Source organism: Oncorhynchus masou, chromosome 1, assembly GCF_036934945.1.
Source record: "Oncorhynchus masou masou isolate Uvic2021 chromosome 1, UVic_Omas_1.1, whole genome shotgun sequence".
NCBI classification, from domain to species: Eukaryota; Metazoa; Chordata; class Actinopteri; order Salmoniformes; family Salmonidae; genus Oncorhynchus; species Oncorhynchus masou.
In genome coordinates, this window is record NC_088212.1 from 47,809,549 (window position 1) to 47,835,995 (window position 26,447).

The 26,447-nt window shown below is 43.6% G+C and overlaps 1 protein-coding gene across 3 annotated transcripts in view; it reads left to right on the plus strand.

Annotated features, from left to right (window-relative positions):
- The window catches only part of LOC135545638 (tight junction protein ZO-2-like), a 106,358-nt gene extending 81,813 nt beyond the window's left edge, over window positions 1-24,545 (plus strand). For all 3 annotated transcript variants that reach the window (XM_064973413.1, XM_064973405.1, XM_064973398.1), the window contains exons 6-23: window positions 87-190; window positions 521-674; window positions 5,199-5,295; window positions 5,552-5,700; window positions 5,948-6,011; window positions 6,661-6,811; window positions 7,094-7,202; window positions 9,848-10,067; window positions 10,876-11,060; window positions 11,866-11,961; window positions 12,052-12,131; window positions 13,606-13,816; window positions 14,421-14,521; window positions 19,160-19,384; window positions 20,109-20,216; window positions 21,123-21,497; window positions 21,725-21,810; window positions 22,002-24,545. In XM_064973413.1, coding sequence (XP_064829485.1) covers window positions 87-190; window positions 521-674; window positions 5,199-5,295; window positions 5,552-5,700; window positions 5,948-6,011; window positions 6,661-6,811; window positions 7,094-7,202; window positions 9,848-10,067; window positions 10,876-11,060; window positions 11,866-11,961; window positions 12,052-12,131; window positions 13,606-13,816; window positions 14,421-14,521; window positions 19,160-19,384; window positions 20,109-20,216; window positions 21,123-21,497; window positions 21,725-21,810; window positions 22,002-22,170 — 2,684 coding nt within the window. In that variant the 3' untranslated portion in view covers window positions 22,171-24,545. The remainder of the gene's footprint in view (window positions 1-86; window positions 191-520; window positions 675-5,198; window positions 5,296-5,551; window positions 5,701-5,947; window positions 6,012-6,660; window positions 6,812-7,093; window positions 7,203-9,847; window positions 10,068-10,875; window positions 11,061-11,865; window positions 11,962-12,051; window positions 12,132-13,605; window positions 13,817-14,420; window positions 14,522-19,159; window positions 19,385-20,108; window positions 20,217-21,122; window positions 21,498-21,724; window positions 21,811-22,001) is intronic.
- Window positions 24,546-26,447: the final 1,902 nt, after the last annotated feature.

The window sequence follows — 26,447 nt, forward strand, 5'->3', positions numbered from 1 at the left end:
GTTTTAAGGTCAGGCTGTGTATATTCGTTCTCTGGTTGCCACAGCTAAGTGTGTGTGTGTGTGTGTGTGTGTTTATGTGTTTCTAGAGTATGGTCTGCGTCTGGGCAGTCAGATATTCATCAAGGAGATGACCAGTACAGGACTGGCTGCCAAGGACGGAAACCTACAGGAGGGAGACATTATCCTCAAGGTAATATACCACACACACACACACACACACACACACACACACACACACACACACACACACACACACACACACACACACACACACACACACACATTTAATATCTTGTTCTTTCCTTTACACACACATACACCCTCAATGTAAGTTCAATCAGTCGTCGTTGGCATGGCTACAAAGAAGGATGCTGCCAAAGATGAACATTTTAAATCCTCCCTCCCACCAAACTGTCAAATCACTACTCATCTAACACTCATTTACACTAATCTCATTTCTCCTTCTCTCTCTCTCCTGTCCTCTCCTCTCCCATCTCGCTCCTCTTCTCCCTCGCTCCAGATCAATGGGACAGTAACAGAGAACCTGTCTCTGAACGATGCAGGGAAGCTCATAGAGAAGTCTAGAGGAAAACTCCAACTGGTCGTCCAGAGAGACCGCCGCCAGATCCTCATCCGTATCCCGCCCCTCGTAGACTCCGACTCCGAACCTGATGGTGAGTGGCTAACTAGGGATTAAGGAGGGATTACGGACACCTGTCCTGATCAATAGCAGTGCAGTATTCAGAATGTAGAGGATGACAGACACATGTCCTGACCAATAGCAAAGCAGTATTCACAGAGTGTAGTGGGCTTTGAGTGGTTTGGATTGCCTGTAGAAGTTGCAGAGGGCTACAGTGCGTGTTAGTGTTCTTTGCTCCCCTGCACTTACAGATCATTGATCACTGTACTGTATAGTGTTGCCACGTCTAATTTGCAACACTATAGAGTGATCATGAAAACCAGCGCCATTCTTTGGCTCAAAACTGGGTCTTTCAGAAGTATGAATAGGTCAAATCACTTCAGTTGATGTAGTAGTGTACATTACATTTGCAGGTTAAAAAGGTCAATTAGGAAACGTATTACATCTGATAGTGATCAGTGTAGGATTTAGGTGAAGATATCTAAGTTTGCTCAGGTTTCATTTCAATAAAAAACGATATTCAAAAGTATCCAATGGCATTATTTCAACATTCCTCCAGAGTAGACAGCCACCAACTCAGGCCACGGCCCTGTTGCAGTAAAAATATCTGGCATTCAACGGGTTAAAAATACAAAATGGGACACGAAATTGGAAAGTCTCACGTTTCTGCTTGCAGCTGCCATATCGCACACACACAGAGGTTATAGAGTCCATTCTTAGTTGACTTAATGTTCTTAATGTACAGACAGGACATAGTGACCTAAAGTGGTTCATTACTAGCCTAAGTACGCTACATTTTGGACGTTTACTCTCATACTAGGAAGTTAAACAGACCATGAATATAAAGTATTGACAACAAAAATAGATTTCCTCAATCGTAACCTACAAAAGAGAAATTATTTTTTGTCTTCTCTCTTCCAGATAAAATGTCATTCTTTTAGATGAAGGACCACCCAAGAGAGTCACAACAGTAATGTTTGCATTGGTTGCCTTTAAACTGTAAAAATGAACTCTGCCAACCACTACACTACTACAAGTTGTAAAGCTTTTACACTTTGCACTTCCTTTTTTGCTATTAAACTTTAACTTTTTAATATTTTCCTAAAAACCAATAAAATATTTTAATCACTATCTATTTTGCACTGTGTGATTTATTAAGGACATTAGGTTGAATAATGCCAATGGAACATTTAGTACAAATATTTTACTGTGGTTATAGTTGTACTTAAAAGTTCACTTAGTACAAGCTTTGTACCACTTTAAGTGATTGTTTTACTCTATCTATAGCTTTGATACATATTTGAGCGTATTCTGTCATTAGTAAAAACATGCAACAACTTAGAAGGGGTAAAAACTTAGCTACATTTCAATTCCAAATAAGATTTGGAATTGCGTGAAAAACCATGCCTTGTACAGTATAAGTGGGTACGATTACTGCATCATTATAACCATTGTAACAACATATTAATATTCTTCTTTCAGTATTAACAGGAGTTGAACACTAGGATTTTAGTGAATAATTGTCAGTATTTTAACCCATAGTTTAACATACAACATTACCATTTCATTAACATTACAGACATGGTATCCTCCTGTCATTGTGACGGTATGTGTGATAAACTGATCTCAGGCCAGCCTATGAAAACAAACCTGATTTCCGTGCCTGTCTCTGATAGGCGGATTACCAGGAAGTAGTGGGTGGCTGAAGGCAGGGAATAGGAGGGCAGTTGAGGATTTGGATAGAGAACAGAGAAGAACATGATCACTGGCTGACCCACTTACTGCCTGCATCCTTACTGCCTGTCTCCTCATAAACCATTAGTTTTGGATGAGGTCTTTCAGTAAATTCCTTATTCCACTATTATCTAGATACCCCTCCACATAAACCAAACATCCCGACGCCATTACTTTCTCACCCCACCCCTCCATATAATCCAGTTGAGATTGTCGGGATGGGATGGGGAGGGGTCCTGGAGGACCTGTGCCTCTGAGAGCGTAATCTCAACCCTTACTCTAAAGTACCCTGCGTGCTTTCCCTCCGGAGTTAAAACCTTCCGACGGTGGATTTTATCGGCCTGTTATTTCTCTTTTAGCTTGGTTTGTTTATATTGCTCTTTCCTCCAAAGTCCGAGCCGCCCAGACTGTGCCCCTGCCAGTGCCTCTGCCAGTACTCTGATTAAAGAGGGGGGAGAGAGAAGAGGGAAAGCAGAGAGGGGAGGGGGGCAGCGCACACAGTACAACAACAGACCACTCTGTTCAGTACATATTAACAAACAGACCCTCAATCTAACAAACAGACCCTCCACTACACAACTGAGGGTATACGCAGGTACAGTGTACACCATATAACCACTTTTTTTGTGGCCATTGCGTATACTCACTTCTTAATCCCTGTGCTGCTTATCAAAGTATTGTAGTGGAGGTATACACTGTATCAAGTAATATGACGGATAGAACAAATGAGAATGTTTAGCTTAAAATGTTGATAAACTTTTATTTATGTTTTAAGCATGCAAATGTTTAAAAATTAAAGGGGGTGGGGGGGTCTGATACTGAACATGTGAATTTCTGACTCAGTTGACAGTCTCATATATCTATTTCAATAATAGGCCAACTATTAAACATTTGCACAGTACTGCTTGGGCTGGCCTGACTGTGAAAGACCAATATGAGATTGATCATTTTAAGAAATTCGGTGTGTCACTGTTTTTAAATTTTTCACACAAGGCGTTTGGGAAATTTTGGTCAAAATTTGAGCATACCCACTTCTCCAGGCACCACTACATCACTGCACACACACATGCACACCGGCTAAACCAACCAACCAATCAACTAGCTGTGTTCATTTTTACCTGTTTGAGACTTTCATGTTTCGATGTTTCAATCCACCCGTCAATAAGCACGCCTGTGACTGTATGTGTGACTCTCCTGCTGGAAATATACCATCTGCTGTTATGAGAGGCATGTCTGTCTGTTCAACCGTCTGTCTGTCTGTCTACCTCGGTGTATGTATGTCTGCCTATCTGTCTCTGTGTCTGTCTGAAGTTCTTTACAGGAGCAGAGGAGTGTTGATGCAACAGGATCATGCACTTTCAGATGCAACACCACCACTCACAGTAACGACTTCCCTCGCCACTCCCTCCCTCTATCGCTCTCTTTCTTTCTCCTTTGCTATCGCTCCTTCACTCCCTCTCTCTTATGGTCTTTTTCCCTCCATATTTCCATCAATCTCCCTCTCTCCCATCTCCCCTCTCTCTCTCTCCCTGATGAGGACCATGGAGTCATCACTTTTTCCCCTCCACTGCTCTTCACTAGACCACCACGTGTTACAGTAACAGTCTGTCTCAATGACTAAACTGTAATTTACTTAATAGAGATTTAATGGACTGTCCCAAGGAAACATCACCATGGTCGGCCCCACTAACAAATTCACTTAAATCACTTTCTAATTGAACAATTAAATGTGAAAAATGTATTTGGTAATGGAGTGAGACTGAATATACTGCTACGCCCGAGACAGTGCTAAAGCCATAGAGCTATGGGGGAATAGTTTAGGGCCCAGGGTTTTATTGACCTGAAAACACTCTGTGCTATGGGCCTGGGGTTTTTCATGGTTAGGTTACAGGGCACTAGATAGACACATCATATCTATCGACCTATGGTATATTTTGAACAGGGCAGTTTTACAGTCTCCTCTTGTCGCCTTCTTTCGCTCTAACACCTGGGTCCTCTCAAAGCCTGTTAAAAGCTCCTCTTTTCCACAGGCTTCTCTGTACTCTCCCTCTTCCCCCTTCCCTCCTCCTACTCTTTAGAACACTGCTCCAAGTCCCACATCTAGGACCGAGACAGTTTTAGAAGATCAAAACCATGACAGACCAATGAAAGGCTTCTCATTGGCAGAGACATCAGAGGGAATGAACAGGAACAGAGATGACAGAACGAAGTGACTGAGGCCTGTTAGATCGCTGTACTGTACAGTGCAGTCTGTCAATGTCAGTAGTGTACTAAGGCCTAGTGTGGAATCTGGTGCTCACTACCTTTTCATTTCACTGTTATGAAACCATACAGACAATCTACTCCATATCTATCTAGTCATAGAATATATAGCAACACAGATCTGGAAACTTAACATCTTTCGTTGTTATGAGTCACAGATATCATATTTGCATACTAAATACTATATGTACTGTATGGCAAATCTTCAGAATTTCCAACAGTCACACTGGTTCAGAATGACAGTATACTGTATACTCTGTTTTAAAATGACATTAATATACTCTACAGTGTTTACTGTGGTTTAGATGGACCGTACAGTATAGTACAGAACTTTGTATATACTGTGAAGTCACTCAGAGCGTGTTGTAAAGAGGCAGAGAATGCTTAATTAACTCTATCTATATCTGACTCCTACACAGCGAGGGGACTGGTGATTCTTCTTGGGGCAACCAATCAGGTTTCCACTGGTGTACAAGTTCTCCTGGTGAAGGGAACACAGTCCATACGATTTCCTTGTCTCTCTAATCTCCTATGTTTCCCTCTCTCTCTGTCTCTCTCTCAGATATCTCAGAGATGGAGTCCTACTCCCCACAGGAGGACCGTAGATCTCGCCAGTCGGACCTATCTTCCCACTCCTCCAACGAGAGAGAGAACCCCAGGTGGGTGGGGGGGGGGGGTGGGGGGGGGGGGAGAACCTGTCTGTTGATGAACATATATTATTAAAGTTGCTGTACCTGTACTGTGTTATATAACCACTACATTGTTACAGTATTGTTCCAGTGTCCAACCTGTCCTGGGAGGGAGGGTGGGTGGGTGGATGGATGTGAGAGGAGAGCTTCAGAATAGGTCAGTGAGGTACTGTTACAGTTCTTGTTACAGTGTCCAACCTATCCAGTTTGTGTCCCTCCCACCCAGACCTCTAACTAGCCTGGAAGACTCTCCCAGGGTAGCCAAGATGTCTGCCATGGCCTCGCCCTTTAGGGTGCCCCCCCTACAGGACCCAAACGCCCCGGGCCCTACCATACTGACCTCAGAGGGGCTGCCACGCCTCGACGAGCAACCAGGTACCCACAATGCATATTTTATCCACAATGCCTCTAGAAAAGTGTCCTCAAATCCTACCTACGCCCTGTTTAAATTAAATCGTATAACATTCGTAACCAGGTGTAAGTCTACAGCTTTTCAGCCTGGCATTATTTAGCCTGTCATTGATTGAGTATGTAATCAACCAGTACGGTTGGTCATTGATGAGAACTCACCCATCAGTATTTGTTTAGATGTGTTCATGTATGTGTGTTTCTTGTTTACCAGCGTCAGCAAAGATTACTCCTAAGATTCTGCTACGCCCCAGCCCAGAGGATGAAGAGCTCTATGGGTGAGTAGATCGCTGTCCAGAGTTATAGTGCCCTATAAGAAACACTGACCAGGCAAGCACATGGAAAGAGGGAGAGTCAGAGGTGGACTCTCCTCTCCTTTCTTTTCCTCTCCTTTCCTCATTCATATTCATGATGCATCCATGGCTCCATCTCTCTGCTGTGTGTGTGCGTGCGTTTATATGTGTGTGTGTGTGTGTGTGTGTGTGTGTGTGTGTGTGTGTGTGTGTGTGTGTGTCCGTAGGGAGGGAGGGTTATTTTTACGTTCTCCTAGCGCTGGGCTGGGTGTGCTGACAGGCACTATTTGTCTGTAGTCTGAGGGAAGGAAGGAGTGTCTCAACCCTCCTCTCTACTGCAGGTGAAACCTAGAATACACAACTAGCTGCAGACTAACTGCCTCGTAGTCTGACCTTGATCAGGACTTCTGTTACCTACAACTAGCTCCATGTAGTCTGAGTTTAAACGCACAGAACTTAAATTGATAATGACATAGGTTTTTTGCATATTTCTTTTGTTTTTTACAAACGGATAGTTCCTAAGCCAGTGTTTCAATTGGGGTAAAGAAAGTTCCACCACCTTCTGTTTCCAAAGCATCTCACCAATTGAGTTGATCCTAATGTAACCACTTGTATAATGTTGCTTTCCATTCAGCGCTGACACAGTGATGGTGAGTTTCCAGAAGGGGGACAGTGTGGGCCTGAGGCTGGCGGGGGGTAATGATGTGGGCATTTTCATCGCTGGCATCCAGGAGGGTAGTCCTGCCGAGGAGGAGGGGCTACGCACAGGAGACCAAATCATGAAGGTAACCATCTTTGGCACCGTGAACGGCATTGGAACATCTGAGTTCAATACAAAACCTGTACACCAAAGGCAAATACTGTACATCTGTAAAGTCAACACCAACTTTCTGAAAGCTGTTGTGTTGATAACTGGAGACTCATATTTTGAATTGTAGTCAATTAAACAACCCTTCATTTCCCCATGAACCCTGTGTGTGTGTGTGTGTGTGTGTGTGTGTGTGTGTGTGTGTGTGTGTGTGTGTGTGTGTGTGTGTGTGTGTGTGTGTGCGTGTGCGTGCTCGCAGGTGAATAGCGTTGACTTCCGAGGTATCGTGAGAGAAGAGGCTGTTCTGTTCCTGTTGGAGATTCCTAAAGGAGAGGACGTCACCATACTGGCCCAGAGTAAACCTGATGGTGAGGCTTCTACAAGGTTCTAGAGTTCTAAAGAGTTCTCTGGTCTTCGTGTTTCACAGGGTTCCCAGAGTTTCCTGGTTCTATAGTACTTCAGAGGGCTCTAGACACAGGTTCCATATACGACATAGGTTCCATATACACTTCTATGGTTCTTGACTTCTATCGTTTTCCAGAGAGTTCCAAAGCGCTAATCTTCCACTGCCCCTCAGTATTCCATAGTTATCCACATAATCTGATTTCATTTCAGGGGATATGGTAGCGTTCACTAAATTATGAAATGTTTCCTGACAAGACAATAATATAATAATAATAGTAACAATATATTCCATTTAGCAGACACGTTTATCCAAGCTGACTTAGTCATGCGTGCACACATTTTACATATGGATGGTCCTGGGAATTGAACCCACTACCCTAGCATTACAATCGCCATGCTCCCTAACGGAGCTACCAAACTTGGGCTGAGTTACAAATGAACAATGTGGAACAGCTTGGTGGAAAAAGAAAAGGGAGAGTGGGTCAGTCCTTTTTCTTAGTCAGTCTAGTTGAATAGGTGCTATATGCAGCAGGATATGAGAGGATTAAAGTGAACAGTGGAATAACCCCGTGAGCAGAGTAGTGCACACTGTCCTCTCCACGCTCCTCTCTACTCATTACACAAACACTGCGGGTCAGACCCCAGGGCTACACGCACTCACGCATGCATGCACAAATCGCACACAAATTCAGACAAGTACACACACACATACACACTTTGTGTCAGTGTGATACAGAGACAGCAGCTTGTTGCCCATCGGCACAGAAACTGGGGCGGCAGGGAAGCCTAGTGGTTCGAGCGTTGGACTAGTAACCGAAAGGTTGCAAGTTCAAATCCCCGAGCTGACAAGGTACAAATCTGTCGTTCTGCCCCTGAACAGGCAGTTAACCCACTGTTCCTAGGCCATCATTGAAAATAAGAATTTGTTCTTAACTGACTTGCCTAGTAAAATAAAGGTAAAATAAATAAATAAAATAAAAAACCAGTTACAGTCAGTCACGCACACACACACACAGAGAGAGAGAGGGACACACAAGTTACGTAATGAGAACATTGCCTCATAAACCCATTGCCCCTGAAATGTGGCATGTAACATGTACAGTACAAACCGAGTCTCTGTATAACTGTGTTAGGGTTTATGTATGTACTATGGACTGCATAACTAACTGTGTTAGTGTGAACTATGTGTATACTACTAGCCTGTAAACCTTATGTCCCTGTTTTTGTGGGTGCTTAGTTGTGTCTGTTTAACTATGATGGCACCCTATTTCATTTTGTAGTGCACTACTTTTGGGATGCATCCTGTGTGTGTGAGAGGGACCAGGGGCCTCATCTGCAGACAGACAAAAAGGCAGGCAGGCAAGCAGGGAGCAGTGAATTGTGGGAGGTGCGGTCTATTAGCCAGCCAGGCTGTGTAAAGCTAGCAGCTGGGTTGTCGGGGAGCGCTGTTATTGAATTTGGAACCCCACCAAATCTTGTACAACAACTCTGCGTACGCGCACACACACTCACTGACAGCAGCCAGCCAGCCAGCCTAGGAGAGGACAGGCATGACTGACCTCTACTGTCACCATCTCTCTCTGCCTTTCTCATCCCTCTCTCTTTTTATCTCACCCCTTTGTCATCTCTTCCTCCCTTTCTCTCTCTCTTCCTCACTGTCCCTCTCCTCTTCCCTCTCTCTCTTTCTCTCCTTGTCGCTCTATCTCTCCTTGTCTCTCTTTCTCTTCTCGGCTCTCTCCTCGTCTCTCTCTCTCTCCTCGGCTCACTCTCTCTCCTCGGCTCTCTTTCTCTCCTCGTCTCTCTTTCTCTCCTCGTCGCTCTCTCTCTCCTCTCCCCTCTTTCTCTCTGTCTCTCTCCTTGGTGTGAGATTGTGCCTCGGGGGTAGTGGTGTTTGCCTGGCTACCTAAACTTCTTGCTCCGGCCAAACGCTATACCACGCCCACGAACGTTAGTTTCTTCTCCACAATGAATCTGCATCGGAGTACCTCTCTGACGATGTCTAGAACGCAAACTCATTCTAACCCTTCTGATTGGTCCCAGAAACCGATGGGTTGAACATATGTGGGTAAAGCTGCATTTTGAAAATTCATCATTGGCTTTGATACTCTGATTGGTTAGAGATAATCCAATCACTGATTACTTTGTTTTGTACAACACCCTACATTTTCACAAACAACTTCAACGATGGCAGTCTCAAACTGAAGTATGTAGTGAACTTAGAGCAGCAGAAAAATTAATTTTGTCATCAGGAAGTAGTGGAGTGCAAGTGTGATCCGTGGAGAATAGGACTGAATGGGCGCACATGGAAAGGAAAAGGGGACATGGAACATTGGTAGTAAGGAACCCTCATTAACCCTTGTCACTGAGAGCTACAGGGTTTTCAGGAAAGTTAGTGCACGGCTTGACCAAAACTCTGCATGCCATTTAGCTCTTCAGAACTAGGGGTTGGTGACTACTGATGTACAGTGCATGCTATTGTACATTTGGAATTGTAGTATGAGCAAGGAGTGAACCCTGATCTCTCTTTCACTTCCTCTCACTCTCTCTCACTTTCTCTCCTCCCCTCCCTCTCTCCTCTCTCTTTCTCTCCTCCCCTCCCTCTCTCCAGTCTACAATGACATCCTGGTATCTGGTCGTGGGGACTCGTTCTTTATCAGGACTCATTTTGAGTATGAGCGGGAGGCTCCCCAGAGCCTGGCCTTCTCCAGAGGGGAGATCTTCAAAGTGGTGGACACTCTCTACGATGGCAAGCTGGGCAACTGGCTGGCCATCCGCACCGGCAAGGACAAACAGCTGCTGGAGAAAGGCATCATCCCCAATAAGAGCAGGTAATCATCCCTAAAGCGACATCCCTAAGAATGGCAGGTAATCATCCCATAAACATCATCTCCAATAAGAGCAGGTAATCATCCCTAAGCCATCATCCCTAGCTAGAGCAGGTGAGATAGAGACAGCGAGGCGCTAGCTACTGTAGCACAGTTAGCTAGGGTCCAAGACATCATCCCTAACTAGAGCAGATGAGATGAGATGGAATGGGAGGGAGTAACCTTAACCATAACAGTTAGCTCAGGTCCAAGACATCGTCCATGGACTAGGAGGAAACTAAGTTAGAATTTCTCAAGTCAGGATTGAACCCTAGTATAGTAACTTTTAGAGGACCGATACGATTCCCTGGCCATCAGTTCACTGTCGGGAGTGTTCGGCCACATCAGTCAAATCAGAGCCATCTCTCTCCCACATTGGGATGAAATACTCCTAGATCACACACTAGGGTTCCCCAACTGGCAGGCCACTACACCAACATCTCCTCCTCTGTTTTAATGTCCTCCTCTCCTCCCCATTTTCCTCCTTCCATGTGCTCTCCCTTCTCTTAGAATAGATCCTCAGACCTTGACTGTGGGAAGTTATTTGAACTGAAACAACTTGAAAGAGTGTTTATTTTCTGTCTTTTATCGTAAACACACTTGTCTTGGTTCATCTTTCTCCCTCTCCTACACCCATTTACCTTTTTTTCACCCCAACACACTGCCCTCACTCTATGCTGACTTCACCATTGCTTTTTCAAAACATATCACCCCTCTTCCCCCCTCATCTCTTATTGCTCCTTTTCTCCCTCCCTCCCCCTCTCTCTCCCAGGGCTGATCAGATGGCGAGCGTACAGAACTCCCATAAGGCTGCTGGCACGGACCGCGCCGACTTCTGGCGTCTGAGAGGTCAAAGGGCAGCCAAGAGGAAAGAGCTGAGGAAGAGCAGAGAGGATGTCAGCGCTACGCCCATCACTACACGTTTCCCTGCGTACGAGAGAGTCGTGCTCAGAGAGGGTGGGTCTGATCAACACAGGGAAACCACACAGGAAATTACACACATGGAGAGGGAGGCTGTATCACATCCGGCCGTGATTGGGAGTCCCATAGTGCGCCGCACAATTGGACCAGCATCATCGGGTTTGGCCGGGGTAGGCCGTCATTGTAAATAAGAATTTGTTCTTAACTGACTTGCCCAGTTAAATAAAGGTTAAATAAAAAAATATATATAATAATTGAAAAAGGGAGGAAAGGGAGGGGCGGGAAGTGTTTCAGAGGAATACAGATTTGAGTGGAGATTTGAGGTGATACAGATGCCGGCCATAATTGGGAAACACACAGGAAACTGGAGGGGGAGTGGGAAGAGAGAGTGGGAGATAGAGTCGAGGAGAAATACATAATTGACGAAGGGAGGAGGGGGTGACAGCGTATTAGGAAGGAATGAGGGGTGAAAGAGAGGCAGGCCAGCATTAGGTAACACGGAAAAACAAAACACACCCACACACAGGAGTGACACAGAAAAGGGAGAAATCGATAGTTAAAGAGAGGGGAGAGGGAGAAGAGTGTGTGTGGGTCGTCACGCTAAACACAGGAAATACACACCACAGGGACAGGGGGAGAGATGGCAAAAGGGATGAGGGGGAGAGGAGAATGTTCCTTAGAGAACATCAACATAACTGTTAGCCACTGTCAGTCCCCGCCACACACACACATTTATACATGGCCCCCAATATTGTGCATGATAAACCCAGTAATGATCGTCATGTTGTACTACTGCAAAGGAGTGACTGTCTAAAGCATCATCTCCTCTCTTGTCCTGTAGCTGGTTTCAGACGTCCTGTGGTTCTGTTTGGTCCTATAGCTGATGCAGCCAATGACAAGCTAGCCAACGAGCTGCCTGACCTGTTTGTCATCGCCAGTGAGTCTCTCACGTTGTCTGTCTCTGTCTCTGTCTGTCTTGAGTCACACTAGTCATTTGTTGAATAACACGGTCTCTGTCCATTGTCAGAAACGGAGCCTAAAGATGCCGGGTCGGAGAAATCCTCAGGAGTGGTGAGACTTAACACCATCCGCCAGATCATCGAGCTGGTAAGAGCTTCTCTCTCCCTTTCTCTATCTATCAATCTATCTATCTATATATCAATCTATCAGTCTATCAATCTGGAACACTGGTGTATCTATCAATCTATTTATCTATCTGGAGCACTAATTTATGGTGTATCTATCAATCTGGAACACTCATTTATGGTGTATCTATCAATCTGGAACACTCATTTATGGTGTATCTATCAATCTGGAACACTCATTTATGGTGAACAACCACAAATAACATGTTTTTGCGCAACATCACCAAATTCCCCCTTAAATAATGCTGACACATTTCAATCACACAGAACTTGATTACATCGCAAGACATGTTGAATAGAAAGTGAAATGCGGTTTTAATCATGACACAGAAAGAAGCTGTTTCCGATGACTAAATGCAAATTTTACAGATTGAGATACCAAGACTGGCAGCGCAATCTATCCCTAGCAATGTTCGTACTGTAGCCTCCTTTCATCTACCTACTTTTGTGCCTGTGTGTAGGCAAGTGGCAGAAATATTCAATTTTTAACGGTCTTTCGATCCCGTGTCGTATCAAAGCAGGGCCGGCTCAAAGGGGATCCAGAGGATTGGCCTCAATAATTGACATATTGCCCACCGAACCAAATCCCGATTTTAGCAACCGATGTATAGCGATGCATTTCTCCGCAACGCTTTATGATAGAAATGAACAGTAATATACACAAGAAAAGACACAACTTTGATGCACATCTTTGATTTGTCACTATGACATTCCGAAGCCTGAGCTAAGATGTGCAGAAGTCAGTCTTAAATCTTTTTCTACTTTGTTCTCAACCGGATTTACAAGTAATCTCATACAATGCTGACTCTGTCGCAATCAATGCTATTAAATTGAGCCATTCACTTGAAAACTGCACAAGAGCATAAAGCATTACTTTTTGTAACTTATTGTCCAGGTGTACTGAATAAGTTGCCGTATAATAATTGATAGTTCATGTTACATATATATTGGAAATATTGTCAAATCGAGGCTAGACTTAATTTTTCCATCATTATTATCATTAAATAGTCTACCATCCAAAATATGTCATGTTTAACAATGCAGGAATTGCAGGAAATTTGCTTTAAACTAGGATGAAAACTAGGATGAAAATGCAGGCCCAAATGCAGTTCATATAAACTCTAGGCTATCTATCAAAAAGCATTTGTGATTGTAAATAGTTTATTCGCAGTACGAGTAAGATGGCAATTACCAGTTAATAAATTGATACAGAAATTTTAGGTGTGCCACAAATGTTAAAATCCCATCAAGGTGTACCACAGTTCAAAAAAGGTTGTGAACCACTGATCGAGCTATCCTTCTCTCTTTCTCTTTCTCTCTCTCTCTCTCTCTCTCTCTCTCTCTCTCTCTTCCTCTTTTCTCTCTCTCGCTCTCACTTTGTCCCCCTCTATCTGTCTCTCTCTCTCTCCATTCAATCACTGTCCCCCATCATGTAGGACAAGCATGCCCTGCTGGATGTGACACCCAAGGCGGTAGACACTCTGAACTACACCCAGTGGTACCCCATCGTCATCTTCTTCAACCCAGACAGTAAACCAGGGGTTAAGGCCATGAGGCAGAGGGTGATACCTGGTTCCAACCGCAGCGCTAGGAAACTATATGAACAGGCTGTCAAACTGAGGAAGACCTGCTCTCACCTATTCACTGGTTAGTCACACATATGGATCCGCTTCACACACACAGTTACACAGAGATACGCAAACAGATACACATGCGTACACACACCATTTACTTTTAGCTACCACCCTCAGGAGTGTCCATGTAGTTGGCCAGTGAGTTGACCTCTCTCCCTCAGTCATATACACACACAGAGAGACAATCTGACACACACAATCCTGTAGTTGGCCAGTGATTTATGTTAAACCCATTTCTGTAGATGACTATCGAGTCTCTAACGTCAATAAACAAATAGTTAAGCAGCCAAATATAGAACACAAGATCTTCCTGCATGAGGGATAATCTGTTGCATCTATTTTTTGTGCTGATACACCCCCTCCCTCTCTCCCCCTCTACTCGTTCTCTTCTCATCCATCGTGCTATTATCTCTCACCCTTTTCTTTCCTTTCTCTTCCATTCTTTCGCTTCTCTCCCACTCTTTCTCTCCCTCTGCCCGCTCTCCCTCTCTTTCCCAATCCTCTCTCTCCACCTCTTTTTTTATTTCTCTCTCAACTTCCTCTATATCCCTTGTATCTCTCTCTCTCTCTTTCTTTACCCCCCTCTCCTCCTCGCCCCGGCGCTCTCATCCCTACAGCTACTATTGATGTGAACTCGGCCAACGATGCGTGGTATGGCAGTGTGAAGGACTCTATCAGGGAGCAGCAGACTCAGGCTGTATGGGTGTCTGAGGGGAAGGTAAACACACTCACCATACAGTGCTAATACACTGGATACTGTACTATAATGTACTGTACCATAATGTACTATACTATACTAGGGATGTGCCAAATTGAAACATTTTTTGTAACATTTAAACTGCCATTTTCTTATCGGTTTTCCGTTAAAACGTTAAGAACATTTTATAAAATTTCACATGAAATCCTATTGCATGGTATGACTGCTAAGGGAAGACGAATTCCTACCAAAGTCATACAGTAGGCTTAGTTATTTGGAATCTGCTTTGTGGCTTCCTGAGTGGGCGGGTGAAATTTTATCCCGAAGTCGATCGTTAATTCACGTTGACTCTAGTGTTCCTTCCATTTCTTATGTGCATGAGTGACTCGTGGCCAAGTGATCACAGTTCTTCTCTTAAATTAACAACCTCATTCTAATCACATTAGCCTACGTTAGCTCAATTCTCTTTTACCTCCATTACGTGTCTCTCACTCAATTTCGACCGCTCCCTATACGCACAAGCGTGCTGCGCACCCAAACTCCCATTAGGCCTACTGTGGACAAGCTACATTACTTGTCAAATCACGATAGCTTTATCATGAATTCAAAATGTACTACTTGATTAAAAGTAAGCTTCACTTTTGAAATAATGGATTTGTCTTGTCTATTTTTTTTTTCACGGACTGCTATAGTGTCGCATTTAGAATAGGTTACAACCCCTCCTAAACCTAGGCAGGTTCCTGACTGAAATATGCAACAAAACATTTTTGATGAAGCCAAATAGAATATTCATTAATGGCCTCCTTTGTTTTATGTTCAGCCTGCCTGCCTAACAAGTTTAAGCTCACAGATTAAACACAGGGCAAAAGAAAACGCGCCAAATGCGGGTATCTACTGGTTAAAAAGGTTAATGCTGTTAACTCTAGGCGATGTCTCAACTCCCATTATAAAGGCGGTATCAAATCAAATGTATTTATGAAGCCCTTTTTACGTGAGAAGATTTCACAAAGTGCTTTACAGAAACCCAGCCTACAACCCCAAACAGAAAGCAACGGAGATGTAACACCCCGTTGAAACGGGACGTAAACGGTGATATGAGAGAAAGACGCACCTGTTCCAGTAGCACGAGTCACGGCTGAAATTGTCTTGCAGTCGTTAATTTAGCTAATTACTTCACAAATTCAAGTAGGCCTTGACAAGGGCTGCATATCAACTGCAATAATTTATGGAATCTGCGCTTTTTTTTTCAACTCTTACTGACGATAAGGTGCGGAGGGCTTTATATATCCATGGCAAATCATTTGAAATATGCATGTCCCCTCTTAATAACATTCCATCGTTGTTGCATTAGGTAGGCCTATTTGTTCAAATGTTTCCCTTTATGATGGTGGTCGGGATCTGTTAGTGCAGTTATCACAAAACTACCACTGTCATTTAAAATATTGTGAACAAAAACAACCACATTTTGTTTTCAGTAAGGGTTTTTTTCTTAGCGTTTTACCATTTGAATTTTAAAAAGTTCACAAGCCTATAATATACTCTACCCTACACATGCTACCCACTGGCACACACTGGTTGAAACAACAGTGTTTCCAGTTCCTTTCAATTAAATGATGTTGAACCAACGTGGAATAGACGTTGAATTGACGTTGCCCAGTGGGTATATTCTGCTACACTCCTATCCTCTAATATACTTATTGTACTATTTCACCCTGTATTATGTACATGTTTCAATCATGTTCTGTAAAATTGTCTTACTGTCTACTTCAAATCTACAGTTGAAGTCCGAAGTTTACATACACTTAGGTTTAGTCATTAAAACTCGTTTTTCAACCACTCCACAAATGTCTTGCTAACAAACTATAGTTTTGGCAAGTCGGTTAGGACATCTGCTTTGTGCATGAGTCATTTTTCCAACAATTGTTTACAGAAAGATTATTTCTCTTATAATTCACTGTATCAAAATTCTAGTGGGTCAGAGGTTTACATAGACTAAGTTGACTGTGCCTTTAAACAGCTTGGAACATTCCAGAAAATGATGTGATGGCTTTAGAAGCTTCTGATAGGCTAATTGACATCATTTGAGTCAGTTGGGGGTGTACCTGTGGATGTATTTTAAGGCCTACCTTCAAACTCGGTGCCTATTTGCTTGACATCATGGGAAAATCAAAAGAAATCAACCAAGACCTCAGAAAAGAATGTGCAGACCTCCACAAGTCTGGTTCATCCTTGGGCGCAATTTCCAAACGCCCGAAGGTACCACATTCTGTACAAACAATAGTACACAAGTATAAACACCATGGGACCATGCAGCCATCATACCGCTCAGGAAGGAGACACGTTCTGTCTCCTAGAGATGAATGTACTTTGGTGCGAAAAGTGCAAATCATCCCAGAACAACAGCAAAGGACCTTGTGAAGATGCAGGTACAAATGTATTTATAGCCACAGTAAAACAAGTCCTATATCAACATAACCTGAAAGGCCGCTCAGCAAGGAAGAAGCCACTGCTCCAAAACCTCCATAAAAGCCAGACTTTGGTTTGCAACTGCACATGGGGACAAATATCGTACTTTTTGGAGAAATGTCCTCTGGTCTGATGAAACAAAAATAGAATGTTTGGAGGAAAAGGGGGGAGGCTTGCAAGCCAAAGAACATCATCCCAACCGTGAAGACCGGGGGTTGCAGCATCATGTGGTGGGGGTGCTTTGCTGCAGGAGGGACTGGTGCACTTCACAAAATTGATGGCAACATGAGGAGGAAAATGATGTAGATATATTGAAGCAACATCTTCGAAATTAAAAATAAAAGAGAGCCGTACACTCTAGGAGATCAGAAGCTAAAATTTAATTACCAACGTTTCGACAGCCAAGCTGTCTTCATCAGGGTATAATCACAAACACTGCGGGATGACTCATTTATGTAGTGTCAAAAGACACAGGTGTCTGTAATCATGGCCAAGAGTGGCCTAATATCATTGGTTAATTAGCAAATATTAAAATGGCGTACAAAGAACAGTATACAAACAACAAATGGATAGCATACGATCATAAATTAATTTTCCACTACACAAGCTTACAAACAATTACAATGGCAAAGTCACAATAATCACAAGAATGGCTTCAGATCAAAGTCTACGTTGAGACCAAAGGGAGCAAGGGTCTTTAAGTTAAAGATCCAGGCAGCCTCTCGTTTTAACAATAAATTATCAAGGTCACCCCCTCTCCTAGGGAGGGTGACATGTTCGATGCCAATATAACGCAGAGACAAAATCGAGTGGCCTGCCTCCACGAAGTGGGCCTCAACTGGGTAAGTAAAGTTTTTACACCTAATGGTGCTACGATGCTCTGAGATACGTACTTTTAATTCGCGCTTTGTTTTATCCACATAATTTTTCCCACAAGGACAAGTTATAAGATAAATAACTGCCTTAGTGGAGCACATAATAACCCCTTTGATTGGGATCGATTTCCCTGTTTGTGGATGTTTGAATTATCTACATTTATAAGTGCCATTACATTTGTAATTTCCATCCAGTAGGGGCGCAAATAGACGTTGTTCAGGAATATCTTGGGGTGGTAAATCAGAGAGTACAAATTGGTCTCTGAGATTTCTGCCCCGCGAGAATACGGCCAAGGGAAGGTCCGAAAACAAATTACCGAGACTTTAATCGGATTTTAGAATGTGCCAATGTTTGTGACCGATTCCCTTAATTTGTTCAGAATGCTTTGAATAGCGGGTAGTTAGAACACAAGAATACGTCTTTTTGCGAGACTGACCTTGAAAAGAAATGGATCTTCCAAATGGACAATGACCACAAGCATACTTCCAAAGTTGTGGAAAAATGGCTCCAGGAAAACAAAGTCAAGGTATTGGAGTGGCCATCACAAAGCCCTGACCTCAATCCCATAGAAAATGTATGGGCAGAACTGAAAAAGCGTGTGTGCGCAAGGAGGACAACAAACCTGACTCAGTTACACCAGCTCTGTCAGGAGGAATGGGCCAAAATTCACTCAACTTATTGTGGAAAGCTTGTGGAAGGCTACCCGAAACATTTGACCCAAGTTAGACAATTTATAGGCAATGCTACCAAATACTAATTGAGTGTATGTAAACTTCTGACCCACTGGGAATGTGATGAAAGAAATAAAAGCTGAAATAAATCACTCTCTACTATTATTCTGACATTTCACATTCTTAAAATAAAGTGGTGACCTTAAAGTGGTGACCTTAAATTGACCTTAAAGAGGGAATTTTTACTAGGATTAAATGTCAGGAATTGTGAAAAACTGAGTTTAAATGTATTTGGCTAAAGTGTATGTGAACTTCCAACTTCAACTGTATAGCATATTCACCGTTCTTTCCTTTCAAGCTATTTCTGTATACTTCTGTGTACTAGTCAATCTTAACTATTTGCCTTGGTACTACTATACTTAGTCTAGTTTCTTCATACTGTACTCTGCCTTTTCTATCACTTTTAAGATGGTGAAAAGTGTTTTGCTCTATTTCCTGAGTCCTGTGTTGTGAGCATGCTCACTGTGTGTGAATCCTTCTACCACTGGTGCTCTACAGCTCGGTTCTTCTTTCTTTTCTTTCTTTGTTTTTGTTTTTGTTTCTGCTTCTTCTCTGTACACCAAGATCCATCATGTGTCTCTTTTAGCTGGACTGGACGGAGATGGACCTTGATCTCCATGACGACCGCATGTCATACCTGTCAGCCATGTCAGCCGACTACCTGAGCATGGACAGCCGATTGGCCAGCGACTACGATGACACGGCGGATGAGGGTGGGGCTTACACGGATAACGAGCTGGACAACGAGCCGGCTGACCAACTGCACGTGTCCGCTATCAGCCGCTCCTCTGAGCCAGTGCTGGCAGAGGAGGTTAGAGATACATAGCGATACACACACACACACACACACACACACACACACACACACACATGCATAGTTAACAACACGCACATACAGCCCATAAGCAGCCCATGTAGCCCATGTATTGTGATGTCCTAACCTCACAGCCTTGTTAGTTGTAAGAATCTATTCTGCCCTCTACAGTTCAAACACATCATTACACCTATGATATCCCCAGTCCAATCTAGGCCGACATGACCAACATCAATACCATCTGGTTAGCATTTGTTTGGGTTGTTTCAGGAATACCCAATGTGTCAGATGCACTTTAGCAAAACAGTTTTCTAAATAGAGGCCATTCAGCACTATAATAGCCCCCCCAAAGGCCTGTGGCCAGTTTCTCTCTAGTACAGTAGTTAAAAACAGACTGGAAACACAAGGGAACTGTATGATTTTAAGATTCTCGCACAGCTATAAAAAAAATCTGTTTGTGTGTCCCAGGGTAGGAGTGTATAACAGTGTTACATAGGCTACTAACTGCATGTACAGTATTACTTCCTCTTCCGCTTCTATGCACCTGGTTTATGCAGATGTCACCTCTTGGCCCTTTTGAATGCAAAGAGACACAACCCCTCTATAATTAAAACATGACCCTTCAATAATCAGCATGGTTGACCCTTGACCCAGCCTGTGAACCTGCATGGTACTTCCTGTTGACCCTGTCCTATGTGTGTATATGTGTTTTTGGGGTCAGATCCTGCGCAGGTGTAGTCCAGAGATCCGTGGTCATGTCAGGAGGGTGGGCAGCAGGGAGGTGCTCAGCGCCAGCCCACCCCCAGCGTTTGTACCTGACCCCCCCAAGGTGAGGGACAGACACACACACACACACATATACAAATTCCTCTTATATTCACTTTTACCATCTTTCGAACATAAAGTCAACCGGTAGTGAGCATCAGATTTTTAGGCAACTGCGTGGTTTTTGGCGTAGATAAGTACAAGATCTCTGGTGGCTTTCAAACATCCACTTACATTTGAATGTTTGAAACTAACCACCACCCCTTAGCTTTTTAACTAAATCAGAACTAGCAAACTCCACTTCTCTCTGAAGAATGGTCTGATCTGGAGAAACCACACCCACCACGGCTTGGATTCCTCCAACGGCAGACCACTCTGGTACCTAATTAGCAATAAGTAACTTCCAATATTGTAAGTCGCTCTGGATAAGAGCGTCTGCTAAATGACTTAAATGTAAATGTAATGCAATATTCCTTGTGGGGATAGAAGGGTCCTGCGTTCGTGAAACCTCATGGTCATTAATAGTATTGTGAACCTTTGTCTGTTGAACAGATATTCTAGAGTAATATAGGCTACCTGTGTTTTGAACTCTTACAGTGTTGTAGAGAAATAGGTGTCCGTGGTTTTGGTCAGTGTTGTCTATCAAAATGTGGTATTCAACATTGTCTTCTGTTATGAATGTGTTTGGGAAAGTACAACTTGAAGCTTCTTTTATGTTGTAAATCAATAGTGAGGTAATGAGGGCGGAAGCCTAAAGTTAATGATTTATTGTTTCAAGTGTTTTTCTAGTCACAAATCTACTATTCACGTACAGAAATGTTTGGTGTGCGGATCTGTGACTAACCCTGTTTGGTCCCCATAGAAATAGAATGATTTCATTGACTGAATCGAATCAAAATGATTTGATTCATTCTAATTCTATGCTGGTCCACCCCCACCCCACCCCCCGCCTCCCTCCCTCCCCCTCAAGGTAAAACTGCTGTTCAGGGATGAGGTAGTCCCTCCCATAGGGTCATACGAGCCCCCCCCCAGCCGAGGCTATGACTCCCACTCCTCCAGCCCTGCCAGCGATCCCCCTCCTCTCCCTCGCACCCTTAACTCATTTGGCAAGGCCAAGCCACTGGCACCTCCCCCCATCGCCATCAAACCTTCCTATAATACCCAGGACACCACCCGCAGCACGGCCCCAAACACAGCGGCCTTTAGGGGCCCGGAGGAGCCAGGGGAGAGCCCTGAGGACCCCAGCCTCAAGTCGTTCCTGGGGAAGATCAAGGCCTTTGAGAAGATGGACCACTTTGCACGCACTCAGAGGATGCTGGAGCTGCAGGAGGCCCAGAACGCCAGGGTGGGTGGATGTGTGTGCGTGCATGCGCCTCTGAATGTGTGTGTGTGTGTGTGTGTGTGTGTGTGTGTGTGTGTGTGTGTGTGTGTGTGTGTGTGTGTGTGTGTGTGTGTGTGTGTGTGTGTGTGTGTGTGTGTGTGTGTGTGCACCTCTGAATGTGTGTGTGAGAGAGAAAGAGTGTGTGCCTGTGTTGTCATCAAAACATCATACTAATATCTGTCTCTGGCCAGTTGGAGATAGCTCAGAAGCACCCAGACATCTATGCTGTCCCTGTGAAGACCCAGAAACTGGATCACAGCCGGCCTCAGCCTATAGGGTAGGAACTCAACATGGGAGGGTTTTTACCCATTGTGTTACGTCTGTCCGCTCTCCGTTGTACTCTATATTCATCTGCATGTGGGGATTTTCACTGAATATATTGTGTCTTTGTGTATTGTACATTAATGTGTGTGTGTCTGTGTGTTCATGCGTGTGTGTGTGTGTGTGTGCGCCTGTGTGTGTGTTCAGTTCCAGCTCGCGTCCTGAGCCCCAGACCCCTCCCTCCAAGCTGCCATACTCTGAGAGTTGTGGGTTCTACCCCAGCGAAGAGGAAGAGTACCGACGCCAGCTGGCAGACCACACCAAGAGAGGCTACTACCAGACCAACAACCAGAAATACCAGGACACAGAACTTTAGACTATGCTACCAACAGCCATAAAATACCAGGACACTGAATGAAGTGTAGCACTACTACGTGCCCACCTACCTACCCTACCACACCCACCTACCTACCCTACCACACTAAACTGTAGTGCCTCTTCTGTCCTGGACCCCCGACTACCCTTAACACCCTAAAGTAACAAGACACAGGGCTGGTAGACAGAGACACCCCACACACTGCTGAGCCTTGCTCTGATTGACTTAGTTCAGCTCACACAAACGCACACTCTCAATTCCACCGGGACTCTGCCCCCCTCCCCTGACCCTGCACCAATACGCTGCTGACTCGGAAGCTGGCCAGTTTTAAGTTTTTCTTAAAACCGCTTTTTTGCTTCAAAAAGTGGATAGTTACCTCACTGTTATTATTCTTGTTTAATTTCTATTTGCTTGTTTGGTTTAGTTCTTTTTTGTTACACCGATCTGTGTTATTGTTATCCCGATCTGAGTTATTGTTATCCCGATCTGAGTTATTGTTATCCCGATCTGTGTTATTGTTATACCGATCTGTGTTATTGTTATCCCGATCTGTGTTATTGTTATCCCGATCTGTGTTATTGTTATACCGATCTGTGTTATTGTTATACCGATCTGTGTTATTGTTATCCCGATCTGTGTTATTGTTATACCGATCTGAGTTATTGTTATCCCGATCTGTGTTATTGTTATACCGATCTGTGTTATTGTTATACCGATCTGTGTTATTGTTATACCGATCTGTGTTATTGTTATACCGATCTGTGTTACTGTTACACCAATCTGTGTTATTGTTACACCGATCTGTGTTATTGTTATGATCCATTTAATCAGGATGTTATTTCTTGCCTATGCAACTCCTTCAGTTTGCTGCCTGCAGAGCAACTGAAACCTATTACCATGAGTCCCTCTCTGCACTCCACAAGAACCTTAAACCTTACGAGTCCTCCAAACTGTATCTTCTTCTCGTTACTCCTTTCCTTTTGTACTATATCCAACATTATAACCAGCTGTCTCCAAACTATTTTAAAAGGTCACATATATATTATTATATATACAATGTCTGGTGTTTATACTCCTCCATCTTTGCATTCCTTCCTATATGATCATGTGTGTGTGTGTGTGTGTGTATACATACTAACTATATATATATATGAGAGCGAACGAAAGAGGCAATATATTATATATACAATACACTGGAATGTAAGATTTTTGTAAGTGCCTTTTACTTTATGAATAACATAATGAGGTTTGGGGACATCTGACCATGCATGGCACCCCTGTCCCCTGGACCACACCACTCTGCTGCTCTCAAGCTTTTAGGGAAAACAGGGAACAAGAGACACCAAAACCTTAATACTGTCCCCACTGTACCGTCCCTCCATCCGTCCCTTTGTCCCTTCCTCCACAACGATAATATCCGTGACCAGTCCTGTCCCCCAGAGACATGTCCAACATGGGAACAGCATTTAATCAAAACCGCCTCCTGAGTGGCGCAGCGGTCTAAGGCACTGCATCGCAGTGCTAGAGGTGTCACTACAGACCCGGGTTCGATTCCAGGCTGTGTCGCAGCCTGCCGCGACTGGGAAACCCATGAGACGGCGCACATTGGCCTAGTGTCGTCCGGGTTAGGGGAGGGTTTGGCCAGCCGGGATGTCCTTGTCCCATCTTGCTCTAGCGACTCCTGGTGGCGGGCCGGGCGCATGCATGCTGACTTCGCCAGTTGTACGGTGTTTCCTCCGACACATTGGTGCGGCTGGCTTCCGGATTAGCGAGGAGTGTGTCAAGAAGCAGTGCGGCTCAGAGGTCGCATGGCTCTCGACCTCCTCCGTACGGGAGTTGCAGCAATGGGACAAGACTGTAACTACTAATTGGTTATCACAAAATTGGGGGGATGTTTTCCGAGTTTCCTGGGTATGATAAAATGTATGAGAATAAATTCACTGTGCGGAACAAAAAGAAACTGATCAGTAATATAACACAAACATGATCTTTCAAAAGAGGAAGGTAATTTTTGTTTTAACCACGGAAACCTGGATAACGGTTTTGATTGAATAGCAACGCAGATCAAGTGGTTTCAGAGAAGAGGTTTGATGTAGGAGGCGTGTGATTGGTTGTTATGTATGTTAGTCATTTCTGTTGTGGCGTCTGTCGTGGTCTCTGTTACACTGTTGATGTGTTTCTACATGTTATTACATGCTTGATTGTATCTCAGTTCACACTATACCTCCAGTGGGTTATAAGTGCTTATGATTGAACACACAGTATTAAAGAGAGAGAAACAGAGAGAGAGAGGAATGACTGGACAATGTCTGCTTTGGGTCTTTCATGTAGTTTTATCTTACAACACCAAATAAAAAAGTATTTCATTGACCGAGTGGAGAAAACAAACTGTGCTGGCTTTATTTTCTGTTCACATTGTCCTTTTCAACATGGTTCATGCAGCTATGGTGGATGTTTAACCCGGCCAGTACAGCTTGGGTCTGATTGGCTCAGTCATGTTAAGGTTTTATGTGTGTGATACTGTGGCTACCGATTCCTGACATTTAATCCAAGTAAAACTTCTCTGGTCAGTTAGGATCAACACTTTATTTAAAGAATGTGAAATGTCAGAATAAAAGTAGCGAGAGAATGATTTATTTCAGCTTTTATTTCTTTCATCACATTCCCAAACATAACGATGGTCATTATGGCCAAAACAGTTCTATTTTTGTTTCATCAGACCAGAGGACATTTCTCCAAAATGTACCATCTTTGTCCCCATGTGCAGTTGCAAACCAAAGTCTGGCTTGTTTATGGCGGTTTTGGAGCAGTGGCTTCTTCCTTGCTGAGTGGCCTTTCAGGTTATGTCGATATAGGACTCATTTTACTGTGGGTATAGATACTTTTGTACCTGTTTCCTCCAGCATCTTTACAAGGTCCTTTGCTGTTGTTCTGGGATTGATTTGCACATTTCGCACCAAGGTACGTTAATCTCTAGGAGACAGAACGCGTCTCCTTCCCGAGCGGTATGACGGCTGCCTGATCCCATGGTGTTTATACTTGTGTACTATTGGTTGTACAGATGAATGTGGTACCTTCAGAATTTGGAAATTGCTCCCGAGGATGAACCAGACTTGTGGAGGTCTACATTTTGTTCTGAGGTCTTGGCTGATTTTTATTTATTTTTTCCCATGATGTCAAGCAAGTAGGCACTGAGTTTGAAGGTAGGCCTTGAAATACATCCACAGGTACACCTCCAATTGACTCAAATGATGCCAATTAGCCTATTAAAAGCTTCTAAAGCCATGACATCATTTTCTGGAATTTTTCAAACTGTTTAAAGGCACAGTCAACTTAGTGTATGTAAACTCCTAACCGACTGGAATTGTGATAACAGTGAAATAATCTTTCTGTAAACAATTGTTGGAAAAATGACTTGTCATGCACAAAGCAGGTGTCCTAACCCACTTGCCAAAACTATACTTTGTGAACAAGAAATTTGTGGAGTGGTTGAAAAACAAGTTTTAATGACTCCAACCGAAGTGTATGTAAACCTCCAACTTCAACTGTAGACATATAGATATACACAGTGGCAAGAAAAAATATGTGAACCCTTTGAAGTTACTTGGATTACTGTATAAATTAGTCATAAATCTTAGTAACAACAATAGACAAAAACATAGTGTGCTTAAACTAATAACACACAAATTATTGTATTTTTGTTGTCTATATTGAATACATCATTTAAACATTCACACTGTAGGTCAAATCTACACTAGAGTTGCTTACCAAGAAGACAGTGAATGTTCCTGAGTGGCCGAGTTACAGTTTTGACTTTAATCTACTTGAAAACCTAACCGTTTGTGAAGCCACCGAGTCATCAACTCTTGTTCGAGCCATATTTGGAGCTGCTTAAGAAAGTGTGTGATGTGGAAGATGGATGTGTGCAGGATGCATTCCACCAGACATGTCAGCCACAAGTCCTCGGATAACTCCTCCCTGAGTGTGTCTGCGGATGTGTCCTTGTCTGAGGATGGCGTGTCAGCCTTACTCTCCTCTCATGAAGACTGGGAGTCTGCGTCTCAACAGAGAGCTGCTTTGTTAGTGGACCACATGAGCACCCAGCTAGCCAATACACAATCCCCTCCTTGTCCGTAGAAGAGCTCAAGCCCCACCAACAACATGATGCCTCCATCTCCACAGTGATCCACTATGTTGAGAGGAAGTGCAGACCAGCCAAACGTAAGCATCACAATGACAACCAGCTCGCTCGGAAGAATCTGAAACAATGGGAAATG